At 31.1% G+C, this 19,236-nt stretch overlaps 1 protein-coding gene and 1 long non-coding RNA gene across 21 annotated transcripts in view; one reads left to right on the top strand and one right to left on the bottom strand.

Annotated features, from left to right (window-relative positions):
* Positions 1–10,362, top strand: part of wde (Fibronectin-III type domain-containing protein windei) — a 28,731-nt gene extending 18,369 nt beyond the window's left edge. For 6 of the 20 annotated variants that reach the window (XM_087403562.1, XM_087403557.1, XM_087403566.1 and 3 more), the window contains 15 exons: positions 121–652; positions 2,346–2,652; positions 3,001–3,117; positions 3,326–4,285; positions 4,821–5,149; positions 5,284–5,544; positions 5,632–5,946; positions 6,044–6,179; positions 8,256–8,440; positions 8,565–8,663; positions 8,735–8,792; positions 8,962–9,035; positions 9,112–9,211; positions 9,597–9,766; positions 9,866–10,362. In XM_087403562.1, coding sequence (XP_087259688.1) covers positions 2,394–2,652; positions 3,001–3,117; positions 3,326–4,285; positions 4,821–5,149; positions 5,284–5,544; positions 5,632–5,946; positions 6,044–6,179; positions 8,256–8,440; positions 8,565–8,663; positions 8,735–8,792; positions 8,962–9,035; positions 9,112–9,211; positions 9,597–9,766; positions 9,866–9,961 — 3,159 coding nt within the window. In that variant the 5' untranslated portion in view covers positions 121–652; positions 2,346–2,393 and the 3' untranslated portion in view covers positions 9,962–10,362. The other 14 variants (XM_087403569.1, XM_087403564.1, XM_087403560.1 and 11 more) reach the window with 9 other exon arrangements.
* A 4,846-nt stretch (positions 10,363–15,208) lies between these two features.
* LOC147910673 (uncharacterized) lies at positions 15,209–17,185 on the bottom strand. The gene is made up of 2 exons (XR_015544280.1): positions 16,785–17,185; positions 15,209–15,574 (listed from the first exon to the last, which is right to left on the bottom strand). It is a non-coding gene; the product is annotated as an uncharacterized LOC147910673 (long non-coding RNA).
* Positions 17,186–19,236: the final 2,051 nt, after the last annotated feature.

Below are 19,236 nucleotides of genomic sequence, written 5' to 3'. Positions count from 1 at the left end.
TGATGGCTTTCACCTGAATTAAAAAAAAAAAAAAAAAAAAAGAACCGCAAAATTATAAACGCGAGACCACGAAGAATAAAAGCCGTTCCTTCTTTAAATGTACACCTTTTATATTTGTAGAAGGAACACGCTGTACAACTTTCAGTGGGAGATACTTGTCCGCGGTCCGCCATCTTTCGTCTCGATAAGGTCAGGGCCCTTGGCCCTCTAGGCAGGGGCCTGTTTGTGTACCGTTCAATGTCCGCGACATTAACACAATTTCCGCGACAATTTGTGTACGCATTCGACGTGCGAATCTTTTATTTTATCGGGACACGTTGAATTTATGCGCCAGTCAAAATAGTGACCTCGTGCACGATGGGCATCGATCCAGAATAAAACGCGCTTGCGCGTAGATGGTACAGTAAGCGTCATAATGTTAATGCTTTCGTTCAGCGAGTAACCTCTATACATCGATTGCTAAATCAAGAATAAACGACAGTTATATTGAAACATTAAACAGATATGAATTTCGTCTGGGCTCCAAAAAAAGAGACGTACCTCCTTGTAAAAGACTTAAAAGAGATTAAACGTACTATATGTACGGAAAATAGAGAAGGGGGGGGGGGGAGAGAAGAGAATATTTCGAACATAAGCCATTTTGATATGTAAGGTTTGTTCGCTCGAAATATATAATACACGTAATATATAGAATATAGAATAAAATCTTCCACGAAGAGGACGTTTTGGAATGTAAACTTAAACATTATTAAGTGAAAGAGATTCTTTCTTTTAGTTTGGAATAAAAAACTTATTTTTCGTGTGCAAAGTTTACTGACAATGGAATACTCGTCTCCGTACTCTCACTTGTTTTGTCCTTAAAGATGTCTCAACAATGGATGCTTTCCATTTAGTGACACATAATTTTAGACATTCTATCTTTCTCGATATTCAGAGAATAACAAAGATGTAACGCTTATGTCGACTTGTGTCATCAAATGGAACCTAGTTGTTGTTCAAAACTGAATATCGATCACGTAACGTTTTCTTCAGAATGGAAACGCGAAAAATGAAAATTTTTATGTATGTGTATGTACATATGGAGAGGTGAAAGTGATGTAAGTCACTTTTATGATTTCGAAAAACAAAAGATTCTTTCAGTACTTGTTTCAGTAGACATCACCTCAAGTCGAAGTTTAAAAAAGTGACTTACATCACTATCGTTCTTTGACTACTTTATGTATACACATACATACAAAAAAATTTCACTTCACGTTTCCGCCCTGGGGAAAAAGTTACACATGATTAATTTCCTGCTTGGTACCTGTTGTCAGTCTATCATGAGATTGCCTCGCGCGTGTAGATTTCTGCCGCCTGATAATGAGAACATTCTATTGACGGAACGGAAGTGGAATACGGTTACAGTTGATGTCAGTCTGCTGACATTTCTGATCAAATTTGCTACTAATCCGCCGATATTCTGTTAACATTTTACATATTGAGTACATAAAAATTTTCACTTTTCACATTTCTACTTTAGAGAAAAAGCTACATGATCGATATTCTCAGAATTATATCTGTCGCGTTTCCTTTCTCTTTCTCGTCTTTTTATCGTATTAATTTATTATATCCGGTTTCGGTATAGAAACGGATTTTATATAGAAAGGTTACTCAAGAGACACAAACAGTGTCTCAACTATAATGATGCCGACTCTACGATTGGCTACTTTTTTCGTTGACTATACTTTCGGGAACATAGTTGATGACGCGGCATCACTGCCAAATACATATACGCGACAATGGCGCTGTCAATCGAGATATGTGAAATGAAACGTGCCTGTCTCATAATTTATATTTTAGGGATATTAAATATGATTTTGAAATATTTTCTAAAGCAGCTTTAATAATTGAATATTTTTATTATAAATGATCAAACTGAAAAAATATTAAATTTATGATGTAATATTAAAAAGAAAATTATACTTCAGTCAATATTATACATCATAAAGTATGTTAGCAATTATTAGCAGCAAGAAAGAATCAAATTTAAACAAATATAAATGCACTGTTTTACGATTGTAAAAATTTTGTGATAATAAAGATTTATAAATATATTTAGTGGAGTATCAATTGTTTTCATTAATCTTCTAAATTACCTTTGGTTTAACAGTAATCGAATTAACATGATCTCTGACAATATATAATGTATGTATGTATGTGTGCGAGCGCGCACACACACACACACGCACGCACACAGGCGCACGCACGCGCACACAATGATATAAATACAGATATATATTAAGTATATAGAATAAAATTAATACTTGGTGTATACATTTCTCATGTAGTTTTCTATCTAATTATAGATTGAAAGATATTTGATAGTTAAGATAAATGAACAGTAACATTTTATAATGGAGAAAGCACGAACTGGAATAGTGGACAATTCAGAGTCTAGTTCTACAGTCTCAAGTGTCAATAGAATTGATATTGATGAACTGTCAAAGGAAAAGGAAGAAGAATTATTATTTTGTGAGGAAGAAGGAGATGATGAAGATACACTATCTGATGATAGTTTACGCTTGAGATTATCTGACGAGGAGGATGCTGAGCAAGATACTACAGTAAATGATACAAATATCACGAAATTAAAATCGCAGAGTAGAACAATTGGTATGTAACTATTTGTTATTTGTGAGAATTAGATTGTACATATTACTAAATGTTATGAAATAATTTCTGAATGGTACCTTGATATATTTTTTCCATTGTATTTAATGGAATTTAATGGAATTTAATGGAATTATATTTAAAATAATTTACAAAACCTAAAACATTTATAAAAGTATTATATCTAGAAATACGAAATACAAATGCTACAGAGAGAGAAAGAGAGAGGGGGGGAAGGGAGAGAGAAAAAAGTAGTTATGCTTTTTAAATTATGATTAAATAAAACAGAATTGTTTTTATTTACTGAAATGACTGTATTTGTTCGCATCTATATTAATATTGTGATTTTAGAACAACCAATTTTAGATACAATCGTAGAAGAGACATTATCTTCTGATCTGCAGCAGACTGTGGAAAAAGTTTCTAAGCCTGATATTGAAAAATCAACGCAAGAAATATACAACACAGGTAATGTTTGTATGAAAAGCTATATTAAATAATTATAACTGTAACATAGTAAATAGTTAGAGAGAGAGAGAGAGAGAGAGAGACTTAGTTTTCACAAAAAGAATAGTGCAAGTTTCTGAATTGAATTTGTATAGTCTCTTCCTGTATTGTTCCTCATCTTAAAGGCACTAAAAGCAAAGAAGGAAATCAATTATGTCATCTATTGCAGCAGTAAAGATTCCAGGAAAATCAACATTAGATGAATACATATCCGAAAACAAACAAATACAAGATAGTATATATAATTTGGAAAATACCAGAGCGACTGTTAATGAATCTAGTGAAAAGTGTACGTTCACATCTAGCAAAGACTTAAAAATTATAGATATAAAGAATGAGTGTTCAAGTATAACAGCTGAACAACATATAACATCAAAAAATGATAATTTATCTATAATAAATAATTGTACACAAACAGGTAATCTTCGAAATGCAGGACTAACAATTCACAATGAAAAAAATCTAAAAGAGACAGCCAGCGATAATAAAGAAACAATTACGACAAATACCTGTGAGTTAAATAAATTAGACAATGTAGACAGTAATAAATCTTCTGTAGATTCTAATATTAAGATTTATAATGGTGAAAAATCGTCTACAACTATTTCTAACAGTAATGATGATAATTTAAAAGATAAAATAATAGAAAAACATATTAAAAATGATAATCAATCTTCGAAATGCTCATATGCCGAATCTAATGTTACTTCAGATTATATGGATTTAAAATCCGGTAATTCTAATGATAATAATAATTCATCATCTCATAAAGACATTATTGCACATAAAAATAAAAACAATAATTTAGAGTCTGTGGACATAACAGAAAGCAAAAATACATCAAAAATCACAGAAAAAGTAACGAATATTTCATTGACACAAAATCAAAATAATTTATCCAATATTAAAGACAATGCAGAAGTAAGGAACAAAGACAGTGATACTAATGATAAATCTGTAATCGAAACTGTAAATAATCCATTAGGACAAACCCTTTTATTAACACTTAACGATGTAAATGATTCTGATAACGATAATGGAACTAAAAATGTTGACACTGTTATTCCAAGAAGAAAACGAATTAAAAAAATAGTCGATACAGTACAAGATCATGCCGAGGAAATACAAGGTAGGAAATATTTAACGTCAAAAACAGAATGGCATTTCATCAATTTCTGTAATTAAAAGCAAAGAAAAAAATAAAACAGTAAACAAAACAATCTGATAAAAATCTTAACAATTTTGCGTAGTCAAGTACAATATTACTTTATGATTTCTAAGTGGACTTATGGATGATTTATATATGCAATTTTTGATTGACCGCAAAAATTTTTCAGAAAATATTATGCATGAAATATTCTGATATATTTATACGTATTTAATATGCGATAAATATATTGAGAAAAAAGATATTAGAGATAATTATTTTAAAATTTAATTCTATTAATATCAATTACAGAATATATATATATTCTGTATATATATATATATATATATATATATATATATATATATTCTAACATAAATAATTTGTACATATTCTTTGCGTGCTTTGTTCTCAAATATAAAATCTCTTATGTGTTATTTGTCATTCTTGTTTATACTTTTTAGTACATATGTTAGAATATTTTTGTATTTTATTATTTTATATTTTATTATTACAGAGGAAAAGGAGAGTAGACGAGAAAAACGGAAGACTGCTAGAAATGCAGAAGAGATAATCAAGAAAAAGTATCTTAATAGCGACAGCGATTCTAACGATAATACAGAACAATTAGTAACAATAAATAATAAATTGAATCAGGATATAATTCCTGTGCCACCTTTAGTAGCGATAAAACGTAATTGTTCAGAAAGCGAGGTATTTAATGGAATTAAAAAAGCGAAAATGAATATTAATTCTGAGGAAAAGAAAGATGTCACACAATTATCTTTCATTGAGAAATTTTTTCGGAGAGATATTAGAGAGAAATTACCAAAACTTACACAGGAGGTAAAAAAATAGTTACATTAGAATAAAATATTTTTTAATGATTTGTTATATCTACGAAAAATCTCAATTAATTACGAAAACTATACCTTATTAAATATTACTTTTTTATGATTAATATTATTTTAATGTTTAAGGAATTGGAAGAGCTTCTGATTCAAAAGATCGTCGAAACGATTGCGATGCGCAGTGAAATTGGACAACTTAGAGAACAAGCACGCATATCAGAAAAATATCAGGAAATAACGCGTACAAGAATGGAGCAATTAATGAAGCAAGTAAAAGATTTCGAGACAGTTCTGCATCGTAATGAGTCAGACCGTCGTGCAAATCCCAATAAATCTATCGCCCCTATAAAGATAAACAGATCCGTAGGCTTGCAAGTCAACTTCATAACGGTATTTATTTATCGCAGAGATATATTTTAATATTATTATATATTTCCACAGTATTTTTTTGAAATAATGTTAATTGCGATTAAATAGGAACACGGAATACAGAACTTACGGCAGACTGCAAATCTCAAATCTGCAGTAAACATCGTAAACAACAATAGTTCTCCATCTTCTGCTGAAACAAATAACAATTCATCAAGTCCAAGACGTGGTGGAATCAAAGTAAGATCGCCGCGGCCTGTAGTGACTATGCCTACTCCTGTAATGACACAAAGTACAGCTCAAACAGCGCCTCTTATTTCAACTGTGACACCCGCGGCTTTAGTTGTTGCTAAACCCTTGGAATCTCAACACACTTTAACGTTGTCCAATCAGCCTACGAATATGAAGCCAATCTTAACTACTGTAAGTAATATGAAAACTATTAACATTTATAACTAATCATCAAATCATAAAACTTATAAATTATAATTTTACATTAATTAATACAAACTTTATGCAGTCGCAACAGCAAATTCAGTCGCAGTCACAGGCTATTGTCTTAAATGGTAAAATAAGTCAATTAAATCGTCCGATAGCTCCAAAACCAAGAAATAACGATCTTATTGATCTTACGGATGAGGAAGAAAAAAATAAATGTATGTTCATATATATTCACTCGTAAAAAATATGAGTACTATATCGATGTATTAGCCCATATTTTTTGCGGGTGATTATATTTTTCTATATATATGCTAAATATTACACACACACACACACACACACACACACACACACACACACACACACACACACACACACACACACATATGTATATACAGGGTGTCAGGAAATAATCGCCAAATATTTCATGGACAGGTAGAGTGGACTAAACTGAGTCGAAAAGTTCTCCACCATTTTGCAATTTTCGCAATAGTTAACAAGATATTAATTACTAAAAATTGCCGAAAATTGATCTTTAATAATTTTTTACTCAAATACTATTAAATTTATAGAAAAATTACAAGAGACAAAAATTGTTTTTTTTTTTCATAAAACTTTAAGAATTTTTTTAAAATTTTTTCAGAATTTTTTAATACTGTATTTTCTCATGTTGATAAAAATAAGAAAATGTATAATAGTACTAAAAAGTTAATAAAAAATTCTGAAAAATTTTTAAAGCTGTATGAGAAGAAAATAAACAATTTTTGTCTCTTGCAGTTTTTCTGTAAAGTTAATAGTAGTATTTGAATAAAAAATTATTGATCAATTTTCAACAATTTTTACTAATTAATATCTTGTTAACTATTGCGAAAATTGCAATTGGTAGAGAACTTTTCAACTCAGTTTAGTCCTCTCTACCTGTCCGTGAAATATTTGGTGATTATTTTGGGACATCCTATATATACCGGGTGTTTCAGACCACTCGTACCACCCTTTTATCTTCACAAGATAAAGTCCAATTAAAAAAGTGTTTAGGCAAAACTTGTAGGGTTAATTAGGTCTTTTTAAAGACCTATTTACTGGCGCTATGAGTTTGACCTTGGGTGGTGCCGCTAAGGTCAGGTCAAGGTCACATCGATTTTTTTTAGTGGAACACCCCATTTTTTATTGCATATTCTTATAGTATACCTCGAAAGCTTTCTAAAGCACCATAATTAAGTTCGTTTTCATTAAGTACTTTTTGAATTATAAGATTTGAAAGTTACAATATCTCCGGCAGTAGCATTGCCCAAAGTGCCTAGACGATGACTAAAATCTCTTTAATGTTTTAGGAAAGAGTAAGACCTTTATTAGCAATTTGTTTAACTAAGCGAGAAAAAAAACATGGCGTGAATGAGAAGTGCGGGTATCGTTCTCGCTATAATCTTTCAGTTATTTTAAATTGATCGACACATTCACTTAAAATCAGCATCATATCCAAAGCTTCTGCGTTTGAATACAATATGGCTGATCAATAAGAATTTCGTTATACCTTACGTGACAGTAAATGTGAAAGTGATAATGTTTACTACATGAGGAAAATTCTCTTTCTTATATCGAATTTCTAATCATTAGATATCAATTCACGGACGCGAATAAATTTTTATTGATCGCACTTCTCATTCACGCCATGTTTTTTTTCTCGCTTAGTTAAACGAATTGCTAATAAAGGTCTTACTCTTTGATTACAATAAAGATAGACAGATTCAACGCCAAATTTTTCATTTTTCATAAAAATGAAAATAAGCGGAACAATCTCCAATGGCTTTGAACTTGACAAATATTATTCAGATCGCCTGAACAACATCAGAGAGGTTTTAGTTATCGTTTGGGCAATGCTAATGCCAGACATACTGTAACTTTCAAGCCTTATAAAAAAGTATTTAATAAAAATGAATTTAATTATAGTATTTTGGAAAGCTCTCGAGGGATGCTATAAGAATATGCAATAAAAAATAAAGTGTTCCATTTAAAAAAATCGATGTGACCTTGACCTGACCTTGACGACGCCAAGGCAAAAGTCAAACTTATAGCGCCAGTAAATAAGTCTTCAGAAACTCTACAACTTTTGTCTGAACACTTTTTCGATTAGACCTTATCTTGCGAAGATAGAAGGGTGATATGGATGGTCTGAAACACTCGGTATAAATGATGCGTATTTTTTTAAGGCCATAATCTATCTCTATCATAATAAATTTGTAATTATCGTGTTTTCCACATCATTTAACATGTCGAATCTTATATTACAACAGCAAATGCAAAAGTTACTGTAACTACAACTCCTATAATTGAGCAGCCATTGAATGTAACATCGAAATCTGCGCAATCATTCCCAAGAGTATTACAAACAATACCGGCAAATGTAGCAATTACAACACAACCGACTAGTATAAAGGTGATAACAACTAATCAACAGCCAGCACCAACTGCCCTTGTTGTAAGCATTTCTCATATTTATTTTTATTACCTATTATTATATGTTTACTGAAAACATACACACAACGCGCGCACGCGCGCGTGCATAATGTATATACATATATAGTTATATATTTATTTTTTAGAATAATGTGAATCCGCCCAGACTAGCGTACGTAATGCAAAGTAGCACGGGCTCACCAAGGCAGGTGCTGATAGCATCGAACCCTAATCAGCAAGTACAGGTTGATAACAATTTCTTCGCCATTCTATCTAAAAATGAGTATTGTAAGTAAAAAATTTAAATATCTTCTAGATACGGCCAGTGATGAACACACCTAATAGACCACCCTTTTCAACTGTCACTTACAAGGGTAATTAAATTATTTTAAAAGAAACATTATACTAATATTCCGTTTTAACATTATAAAGTTATGTTTTAGAAGAATTACAATGGAAAAGGTTTAATGAAAGAAATTGATAGTAATGTTTTTGTTGCAGTATTTTTACATTATGTTATTTACTTCATTGTCTTGTCGACAGGAATATCAACAATCACGAACGGTACCGTACGCGTACTAACCACGCCAGTTTTATCAAATGTACAAATAAGCAAGGTGAATATTAAAAGTAACGATTCTATTCTTACAATATTTATTCAATGATTATTATTTTAGGATTGTTTTATTTCAGCATCCAGCACCTCTGCCAGACATTCCAAATTATGCACCGACGCCTGGCTGGAAACTTCCACCGCCTGCACCATCGTTGAAGATTTCAAAAGTGTCAAATGGTAAATTATGAATGTTTCTGTTTTGTACAAATAATTCAAATTCAATACTTTTGAAACTTTCACTTTTTTTGAATACTTTCTTCAGAGATGCCAAAGGTTTGCGGGTAATTACTATCATGATCTATTATTAATACAACGTTTCGTAGATCTTGCCATTCATCACGAAGAGTGTACTAATACTGAAACTGCTCCTCCGGAGAACTCCCTTTATATTAAACTCTCTTCACCTTAAATTCTATTAAAAAGGGGGAGATTGGTATTAGCCAATGAATCACGATACGACAGTAATCTGTAAATCCTTTGACACCTCTGAATTTAAATTCAACTTTTAAGCAGCAAAATTCTTAATAATAATTGATTCTTATTATCAATATCGTATCAATAGGAATAGTGCTATCCTGGAATATGAGCTTATCGGATAAATATGCGGATATCGCTAGTTATCAATTATACGCGTATCAAGAAGTTGCTGGTGTGAATCCCAACACATCATTATGGAAGAAAGTTGGGGATGTTCGTGCACTGCCACTTCCCATGGCGTGTACGTTGACTCAGGTAAATTAAAGCAACGTTACTCGTCAGTGAGATAACGAATCTCTTGCGAATTTTTTGATTAACATTTGCAACACTATAAAAGCAATATTCTTGTTGCAGTTTTCCGAGGGCAATAATTATTACTTTGCGGTCAGAGCAGTTGATACACATTCTAGAAAAGGACAGTACAGTATGCCTGGCAATATTTCTTTGTAGAGGAGTGACATCAAGTTTCAGAAGATCTCAGTTCTTTCTGTTTCTCCTTTATTTTTGTACTTGTGTTCAACGCGTAATTGTGATAAAAATAGTTTGTAGATAATATCTCATAATATCACAGTACGAATCTAATTCGACAATTGATTTAGCTAATGTTTATATTTCGGATTATTGAATCCAAATGTAGCAACTATTCCCGTTGATAAACTTATAAATGCTTCCAATCGCACACACATAATTTGTATATAATTCTCAATTTTGAAATAGCATATCTTGTTTCTCTTTTTTATTCATTTCTTTTAACAGGTGAATTTTCATACATTCTTTTGGGGCAAAATATTGATTTTACAACAATTGTAATTTATTAACATTTTTATGATAAATTCATGAAATTATTTGAATGTTTTTTCTTTTTGATTTTTATCACTCATGACAACAACCTGTCACAATGCATAATATAAAGAATTCTAGTCAAAAATTTTCATATAATTAAAACATGTTAATATTATTCGAAGACTGGAGGAAATGCATTATTATTTGAACTCAATTGAAGGTGTTTTTCAATTAGGCAACAATGCTTGATTATTTGTGTTGAGTGTTACTGAAGACTAAAAAAAGATAGAGATAAATAACGACCGATAAACATAACAATTCTAGCATAAAGTGGGGAATGTTTTGTACATTAATTATTATTTGATCTAATCTTCATCATTGGATGATCTATTATTTAAGATGAGACGAAAAATTGTTGCAGCAAAAGTTAACTATATTGTGATATATATATATATATATATATATATATTAGGTGTTGGAATTAATTCGTAGCGTTTTTTAATGAAAGAATGTTATTTATTTCACATGAGCATTAAAAAATACATTAATGAAAGTACTTCCCATCACTTGTAAAACGCTACGAATTAATTCCAACACCTAATATATATATATATATATAAAATTACAAATATATGAACATATGCATATATGTATGTTTATTATTTACGTATTATTTATTTTTAATATTTTAATAATATCATTCGTTCGTATTCAATTTCAATGTTTCTGTTAAGATAGATCTGTAATAAAGAAAAGTTATATATATACAATACGATATAATGATTGAAGCATTCTCCACTAATTTATATGAAAATTATTTTGCGATAATCGTTTTTCATTCAACGTTCAAATTGCTAATGGTTAAGCAGATCATACTGCCTTATACCTTCTTTGAGTTTAGCTATTATTAATAATGCAAGATAGGAAACTTATGTATGCCATGCTTTTTTTCTAAATGAACAGGCATTAACTAAATTATTATTTAATTTGCGTGGAGTATTTTTCAGTCTGGATTCCAAACAAACATGTTCCAGAATTTAGCACGTAGTTATAACTCTGGATCTGATTACCTTGAATTTGCTCAAATTTTTGTACAGCCAAATTCAGATGTATTCATAACACTAACATACGTTGTAAGAAAATCTCTTCTCGTGAGCGATAAACGCATTATTTCAATCGCTCGTATGTAAATATCAACATGTGTGTATACATATACATATATATCGCCATCGTCATTTATACATGAACATAAGTGTATTGCGATATATACTAATTCAACTTAAATTAATAAATTTCATTTACTCGTATGATAAGATAAATCGTTAAATTAATCCTTATTAACCTTTTTGTATATATACATTATATGTGTGTATATATATATATATATATATATATATATAATATGTATATATTAGGTGTAGTAAAAATAATGGATTTCTTTTTACTACACCTAATATATAGTATAAACAATAAAATTTTAATTTAATTACACAATTTTGAGGTTATTTTCTATTCGTCATATATTATCGTTATATGATTGTTTTTTTCAATTCAGCAGCCTTATTCTGTAACTCTTAACGCAAGTTCCATTATCGTGATAACACCATTGCGTAGCTTTCTTATCATTATAAAAAACTGTGCAATGACATTATAACAATAACGAAACTTGTATTAAGAATAGAATAGCCCTGCAACAGCAGACTTTTATAACTTGTTATACTGACGTTTATACTGACAGTTGCACAGATATTTTATGTAGTGAAAAAACTGCGCAATTATCATGAACACATAACAACTGCATAATAAATTACAGAATACTCTGGTGTGTTTCATTTTACGCTTGACAGTATTGTGTATTCTGGTTTAATATTTGATAGACAATAAGGATGAACTGATGCTTATAACGTGTGAACGTGAAAACAGAATACACCTCCAGTCTAAGCATAATATTTATGTTAATTATATTCTATCTTTTTTATCTTTTATAAAATAAGGCATATATTCATCTTTATTATCTTTTATAAAATAATATGCATATTTCGATATGCATATCATTTTACAAAAGATAAAAAAGATAAATATATGATGATTTATAATTTACGAAAAATATTTGAAAAATATTTCTGACTCATTTCTCTCGTGTAACAATTAGAGAGTCTCAGGGAGAGAATGGCAAATTGCATCACATGAATGCCCACGTCCAATCAGGACGGGGCTCACGTGATCAGTTTTCTCCAATCTCTTCCATATCTATGAAGCTTTGATGCCCATGTCCAATCAGAGGAGACGAGTCACGTAATGCAATTTGCCATTTTCTCCTTGTGATTCGTATCTATGTGACCGGACAAAACCTCCGGTTGTAAAATTCATTTTAAATCATTTGTATTTCGTATGAAGAGTTTTTTGAAATGCAAATAAAAAAGTTTGTGAGTCATTCTATTAGGTGTACAAATAAGTTTCCGCCGTTTTTTATCAAAAATTAAGCATTTATTGTGAAAGACACATAATGTTTTATTGATGTAAGTCAAAATGTAAGTGCAAGTTCTTTTTGCGTTTGGCATGAATCTTCATTCAATAATGCTTCCAATTCCGCGTCTTCGTACACTTTCGGCCTTCCGCTACGTTCTTTGTCTTCGACGTCAAATTCACCGTTCTTAAATTTTTGAAATCATTCACGACAACTTCTCTCACTTAAGGCAGCCTCACCATATGCTTCTACAAGCCTCAGCTGCAGATTTCTTCAAATTAAAGCAAAAGTTTCCGCAAATGACGCTTATTCGGCTCAAAACTCGGCATTTTCGTACAAAAAAAAAATATATGCTGATACAAAATTGCTAGTATTTCAAGGTTATGTTATTGACAGATGTCCAACCTTACGATATAATGTTTTACATCAGACAATTTTAACCATAGCTTGCTAGTGGCGCCGTCTTTTGTCAAACGGCGGAAACTTATTTGTACACCTAATATTAATTACAATTAATCATTCTTTTTTGGACTGTATTTGACCAAAATAATTAACCGGATCTAAATTCAACAAAGTTTATGGAATCATTTGTATTTCATATGAAGAGTTTTGAAGTATCATTAAAAATATTTGTGAGTCCAGACATTTTTAATTAAATATTAAAATATCATGTATTTTGACTGAAATATAGATATAGGCGCTACGGTCACGGAAATTCCATTAGACACGATATGTCTCTTTAGTATTTCGAAATTCCAGGACGTATTATGGAATTGCTTGGAATGAGTTCCGATCGGAATTATTTAGTTTTCCTACAATCTCTTTAAAAAACACAATAGAAATGTAGAAAATAATTTAATTATTTTGATCTGAATCCATCCCGAATAATTCCATTATACGTTTATTACAGTTGTTATTCGATCAACAAGATGGATGAGTAATTAACACTATAAGAATTCAAAATTCTTTGCATCATTCTCTGTAATAGACCTCAAATGCTATTGTCATGAGATTTAATTGTATCAGGTTTTCAAACATAATACAAAAATTAGAAATTGTTTTATTGTAGGTTTTAACTCATTCCTTCAAAATATTGTTAAGTGTCTGAACGTAAGTTTAATTTTATAAATAAGTTTAATTTTATATTAAGTTTAATTTTATATATTAGGTGTTGGAATTAATTCGTAGCGTTTTACAAGTGATGGGAAGTACTTTCATTAATGTATTTTTTAATGCTCATGTGAAATAAATAACATTCTTTCATTAAAAACGCTACGAATTAATTCCAACACCTAATATAATTTAACAAACTGACATCAGATAAAGAAGATATCATCAAGCGTGATTATGAGATGATACGTATGCAACTATGTTCTCCATTAATTAAAAAATGCAATAACCAAGATGACTATGCAATATGTCTAATAAAAAACAATACAGAAATAGGAACAGGTAACAGTACAGTTTCAATTATATTTTTATATATTAAAGTATATTATCGTCTGATAAAGGAATTAATTAAGTAGTTAGGAATTAATTAATTAATTAGTAAATGATAAAGGAATTAATTTTTTTATATAAACAGGAAACAAGGTTTCTTCCAAAATTAGATAATAAATAAAGAAGAACATTATTTAATTTTACTGGTGATGATTGTCTACATGGAATTGTACGGTGACAGTTATGCATTGTGATTATGATGCAAAAATTAATTCATATCTTGAATTATTTTCGCATGTAAAGAATTTTTTAAAAATATATTTATATCAAGTGGTATATGAATAAAAATATTTAGGGTGACCAACAATGTAATTTATTTACAGTATGGAAGATTGCATTAGCTTGTGTACTAGAATCCAAACAAATTGTACAGTTGTTAACGCTGGACATTATTATGATCTCAGTCCTTTAACAGGAGCTTCAGAAAATTATGTGATTCCTTTGCATATAAAAAATAAAACAAATTTTCTCAAATCACCTAAAATAATATTACATGTCTGCCAGTCTATACTACTTCATGGTATCCAATTAAATCTGGAGCATGCTTAGACGATCCTAAAAAACATAATAGGTAGGTATCGAGAGCAAGCAGATTTTATATTAAAATTAATTATAATGTATAAATATAATATCTATATAATTTAATTTTGTTGTATATTTGATTGTACAATTTTTGTATAACAGAAAACCTTTTACTTTAAAAATAAATTGCTTTTTGTTTATTATAGATATTCAATATGTTTGATTTTTTATACGCAAAGGAATCACATAATTTTCTGAAGCTCTTGTTAAAGGACTGAGATCATAATAATGTCCAGCGTTAACAACTGTACAATTTGTTTGAGTTCTAGTACACAAACTAATGCAATCTAAAGCTGGTCACGCACACTTTTCGTAATAGTAAGGGGTTCCGCACAATAAAAGGAACAGAGAACAGAGAATAAGAATTTCAACCTATTAGAAATCATGTATTGTGGAGTACACAGTTAAAAAAAACACTAGAACACTTAAATGAACAATTTATCTAATTGTTAACAATTTCCTTAACAATTATAATTTCCTCATTTCTTCGTTTTATTTCAAGTATGTGCAACTTATCAACACTGATTATATCAATGTGTTTTTCACCTGCTCTCATGGGCCGATTGCGTTACGCCAATGTGTCATTTGAACATAAGCATCCAATTTTGTTGCCTGGTAAACATCTCCTCACGAAAATGATTATCCTTTATGAACATGTACGTCATTTCCATGCCGGAGTACAAGCTACTTTATCAGCGATTCGTCAAGAGTATTGGCTGAATCTGCTCGAACTGTTATTTGTAATATAATAAATAAATACGTGATATGTTTTCGTAATGCACCTAAATTAAGTACAGCTATAATGGCCAATTTATCGGAAGCACGAGTAAATACAGTGAAATATGCGTTTGAAAAATGCGGCGTAGACTACGCAGGATCATCTTATTGGTAAGGCAGATCAGCGAAAAAATATAATACTAAAACGATAAAATGTTATATAGCATTGTTTGTATGTCTAACTTCGAAAGCGGTATACATAGAACTTGCGGCAGATCTTTTTGCGAAAATATTTTTAAATGTGCTAAAGCGATTTATTTCCAGAAGAGGATGTCCCGTAGAAATGTACTCAGATAATGGTTTAAATTTTGTCGGAGCAAAACATGAGCTTAACAAGTTGTATAAATTGTTTACTGATGATATTATCAAATAAAAGATCAATACTATGATGACGGCTGAAAAAAATAAAGTGGTACTTTATTCCACCTAGAGCTCCACATATGGGTGATATTTGGGAGGCGGTTGTTAAAAGTGCCAAGTTCCACTTAAAACGCATAACTAATGAAGCAGCGTTGAAACGAGTATGATGAGTTAGTCACTTTAATAGTCCAGGTCGAAGTCATATTAAATTCTATTCCGCTTATTCCACTTTCAGTGATCCCAACGATCTCAATGTTCTTACGCGACGACATTTTTTAATTGGATGTCCGATTATGGTTTATCCGGAACCCAGTTTAGAAAATCTTCAAACGAATGAACTATCGCGATGGCAAAGAGTTGAACAATTGAAACAACATTTTTGGCGCCGGTGGTCAATGAATATTTACATAATTGTCAATCTCGAGTAAAGTGGAACAGCTCTAGTGAACACGTTCAACTGGATCAAATAGTGATATTGCGGGAAGACAATTATTTACCACCCCTATGCTGGAGTCTAGCTCGCGTAGAAAACGTTCATCCTGGTCAGGATGGAATTATTCGAGTTGTAACCGTTTGAACTTCTAAAGGACTATATAAATGTCCCGTTACAAGAATATATTGGATCATCTAAAAAGTATCCGCGATTTTTTGTCACTAGATGTGTTGACCATCAACACCATCTAATGACAAAAAACCGCGGATACTTTTTAGATGACCCAATATATTTTGATAATTTTGAGTCAATTAATGCATCCAATCATCTACACTAAACAAAAAAGATAGAATTAGCGTTCGCATACGCACACGATACAAGTCGCCGAGAAAATCACAGAAATCCTCAACATTTGATCTTAACGTAACGTAAAGAAATGAAAATAGTTCATTTCGCTGCGAACTTGGTTATGTTTTACTTATAGCGTTTTCGGCCCGATTGGATTTGCACCAACTTGGGTTAGAAAATGTTTCGCTATTGGTTGACATTATACGCTCTACAAATAAAAGAGCACGAACATCATTACTTCAACCCAAGTTAGTCCAAATTCGGTCAGGCCGAAAACGCTATCAAATTAGAAAAATCGACATATTAAGTCGCGTTTATGTAAAACGCATACGTGACGTTTGTCACGAGAGCCAATCAGAAACAGTCGATAGTACCATTGACGCTTTTGATTCGCTCGAGAAGCGTTGCATATGCGTTTTGCGTGTTGCGATTTATGTTACGATTTTACGGTTATTGCAGAATAAGCTTAAGAGAGCGTTTATATTGGCCGTAACCGTATGCCGTATGCCGTAATCTGTAAAAATTGACCAATCACCTTTGAGTATTCCCTTCTTACAGTCAAATAGGAGGGGAATACTCGATTGTGATTAATCAATTCTTACAAATTACGGCATACAGTATACGGTTACAGTCAATATAAACTCTCCCTTTTTGACCACTTACGTTGCTTTTGGTCGTCCGTAAAGCTAATCACATACACTTTCCATAACAGTAATCGTAAACGTAATATAGGTTTTCGACCAATCGCGTTGCTCGATTTGATCATCTGTAACCGTAATAATCGAACAACCTGATTAGTCGAAAATCTTATTGTTACGGAAAATGTGTGTGACTAACTTAAACCTATTCTATAAAGTTGTAAAAATTTACCAATCAAGTCAAATGTGAGGAGAATATTTGACTATGATTGGTCAATTTTTATAACTACAATCATTTACAACTACGCTTACAACTATTGTATAATAGGGTTGCCGCACACAAAATTCCGTAACAATATGCGTAAGGTGTAAACTTAAGCCGATGAGCCAATTAGGATATTGCTTTAGATCTACGTACTTTAATGGAAATAGAAATACAATAGTAATAAACTTATCCATAAGGCGAATTTCAACTGGTTGAAATTCACTTTATTGCGAGATTGTTGATAAGTTTACTGTTATTTTCATTTCCGTCAAATTACGTAGACCTAAATCATTTTTCCGTTTTTCCGTCAAAATGTGAACCCAGTCTTACAGCTTTATCACCCTAAGTGCTCAGTGAGCGAATGCATCTTAATGAGCTCTTGCACCTGTTTGGTCTATTAGAATATGCCAATTAGATGCAAGAGCTCGCTGAGCGCTCAGTAAGCGGTCATAATACTGAATGCACTCAAAAAAACTTGGCACTGCTATTGTAATTTTAATATTAATTAAACAGTAAACATCGTTCATTTCTTTTATGTAATATTTACTTATTATATTTTGAGGTCTAGCAATCAAGTTTTTTTACATAAAAAATTTTGTTATTTTAATAAAATTTTCTCATTTTGTGGCGCTTTGTCTTTAATTTTTTGAGATTAAATGTTGTATTCCATTGCAAATATAAAAGACTCTTAAATAGAAAAATAAAGGTACGTATTACTTTTTCTCGTGAATTAAATGTTATATGTTGCAATAAAATATATGTTCTTTTCACAATTTACAAAGTATAATAGTGTTTGTTATATGTTGCAAGAAAATATATATTCTTTTGCAATTGGCGCAATTTAAAGATTTTACAATATTTCATTTTTTTTTATACATGCATACGTACTACTGAGAGATAATTTATAATAAAAAATTAACAATATTACCACTTGAATTATATTATTTATGTAATGGCTTTTTTTGTAATAATTTTGTATGAATTTATAGGAGGTACACGCACTTCGCGCCTTTTTTAAAAAAATTTTTTTGAGATATCATTTTGCAGTGTTAAACATCTTATATAATTAATATATATCTCTTCGTACGTGTGCATATTTACTATATTAATATATCAAAGTCGTCATCATCGTCGTCGCCATCGTTGCTCGACATCGCTGTCCGGCGCGTCGTCTTCGCTTTGCGTCGCCTGGCATCATCATCGTCGTTATCGTCGTCGTCGCCCTGCGTCGCACAGTAGTATTGATATACAAGGTGCGTCCCAAAATTTTCCGAACTTTTGAAATAAAACAACAACGGTTTACTTTTTTTTTCAAATTCAAATTGTTTATTCAAAGTAGTCCCCGTCGGACTCAATACAACGTTTGGCACGATCTAAAAGCATTTCAAATGAGTGTTTTATGTCGTTCAAAAGCACGTCCTTCAGAATAGTGGTACAAGCCCTTTGGATGTCTTCTACGTCCACATACCGCTTTCCTTTCATGGACAAATGCATTTTGCCGAATAGGTAGAAGTCACAAGGTGCCATATCAGGCGAATACGGGGAATGGTTGATTGTTAAAATGTGATTTTT

Source organism: Acromyrmex echinatior, chromosome 2 (assembly GCF_024713525.1).
Source record: "Acromyrmex echinatior isolate Ae372 chromosome 2, ASM2471352v2, whole genome shotgun sequence".
NCBI lineage: Eukaryota > Metazoa > Arthropoda > Insecta > Hymenoptera > Formicidae > Acromyrmex > Acromyrmex echinatior.
This window is presented reverse-complemented; position numbering and strand designations above follow the sequence as displayed.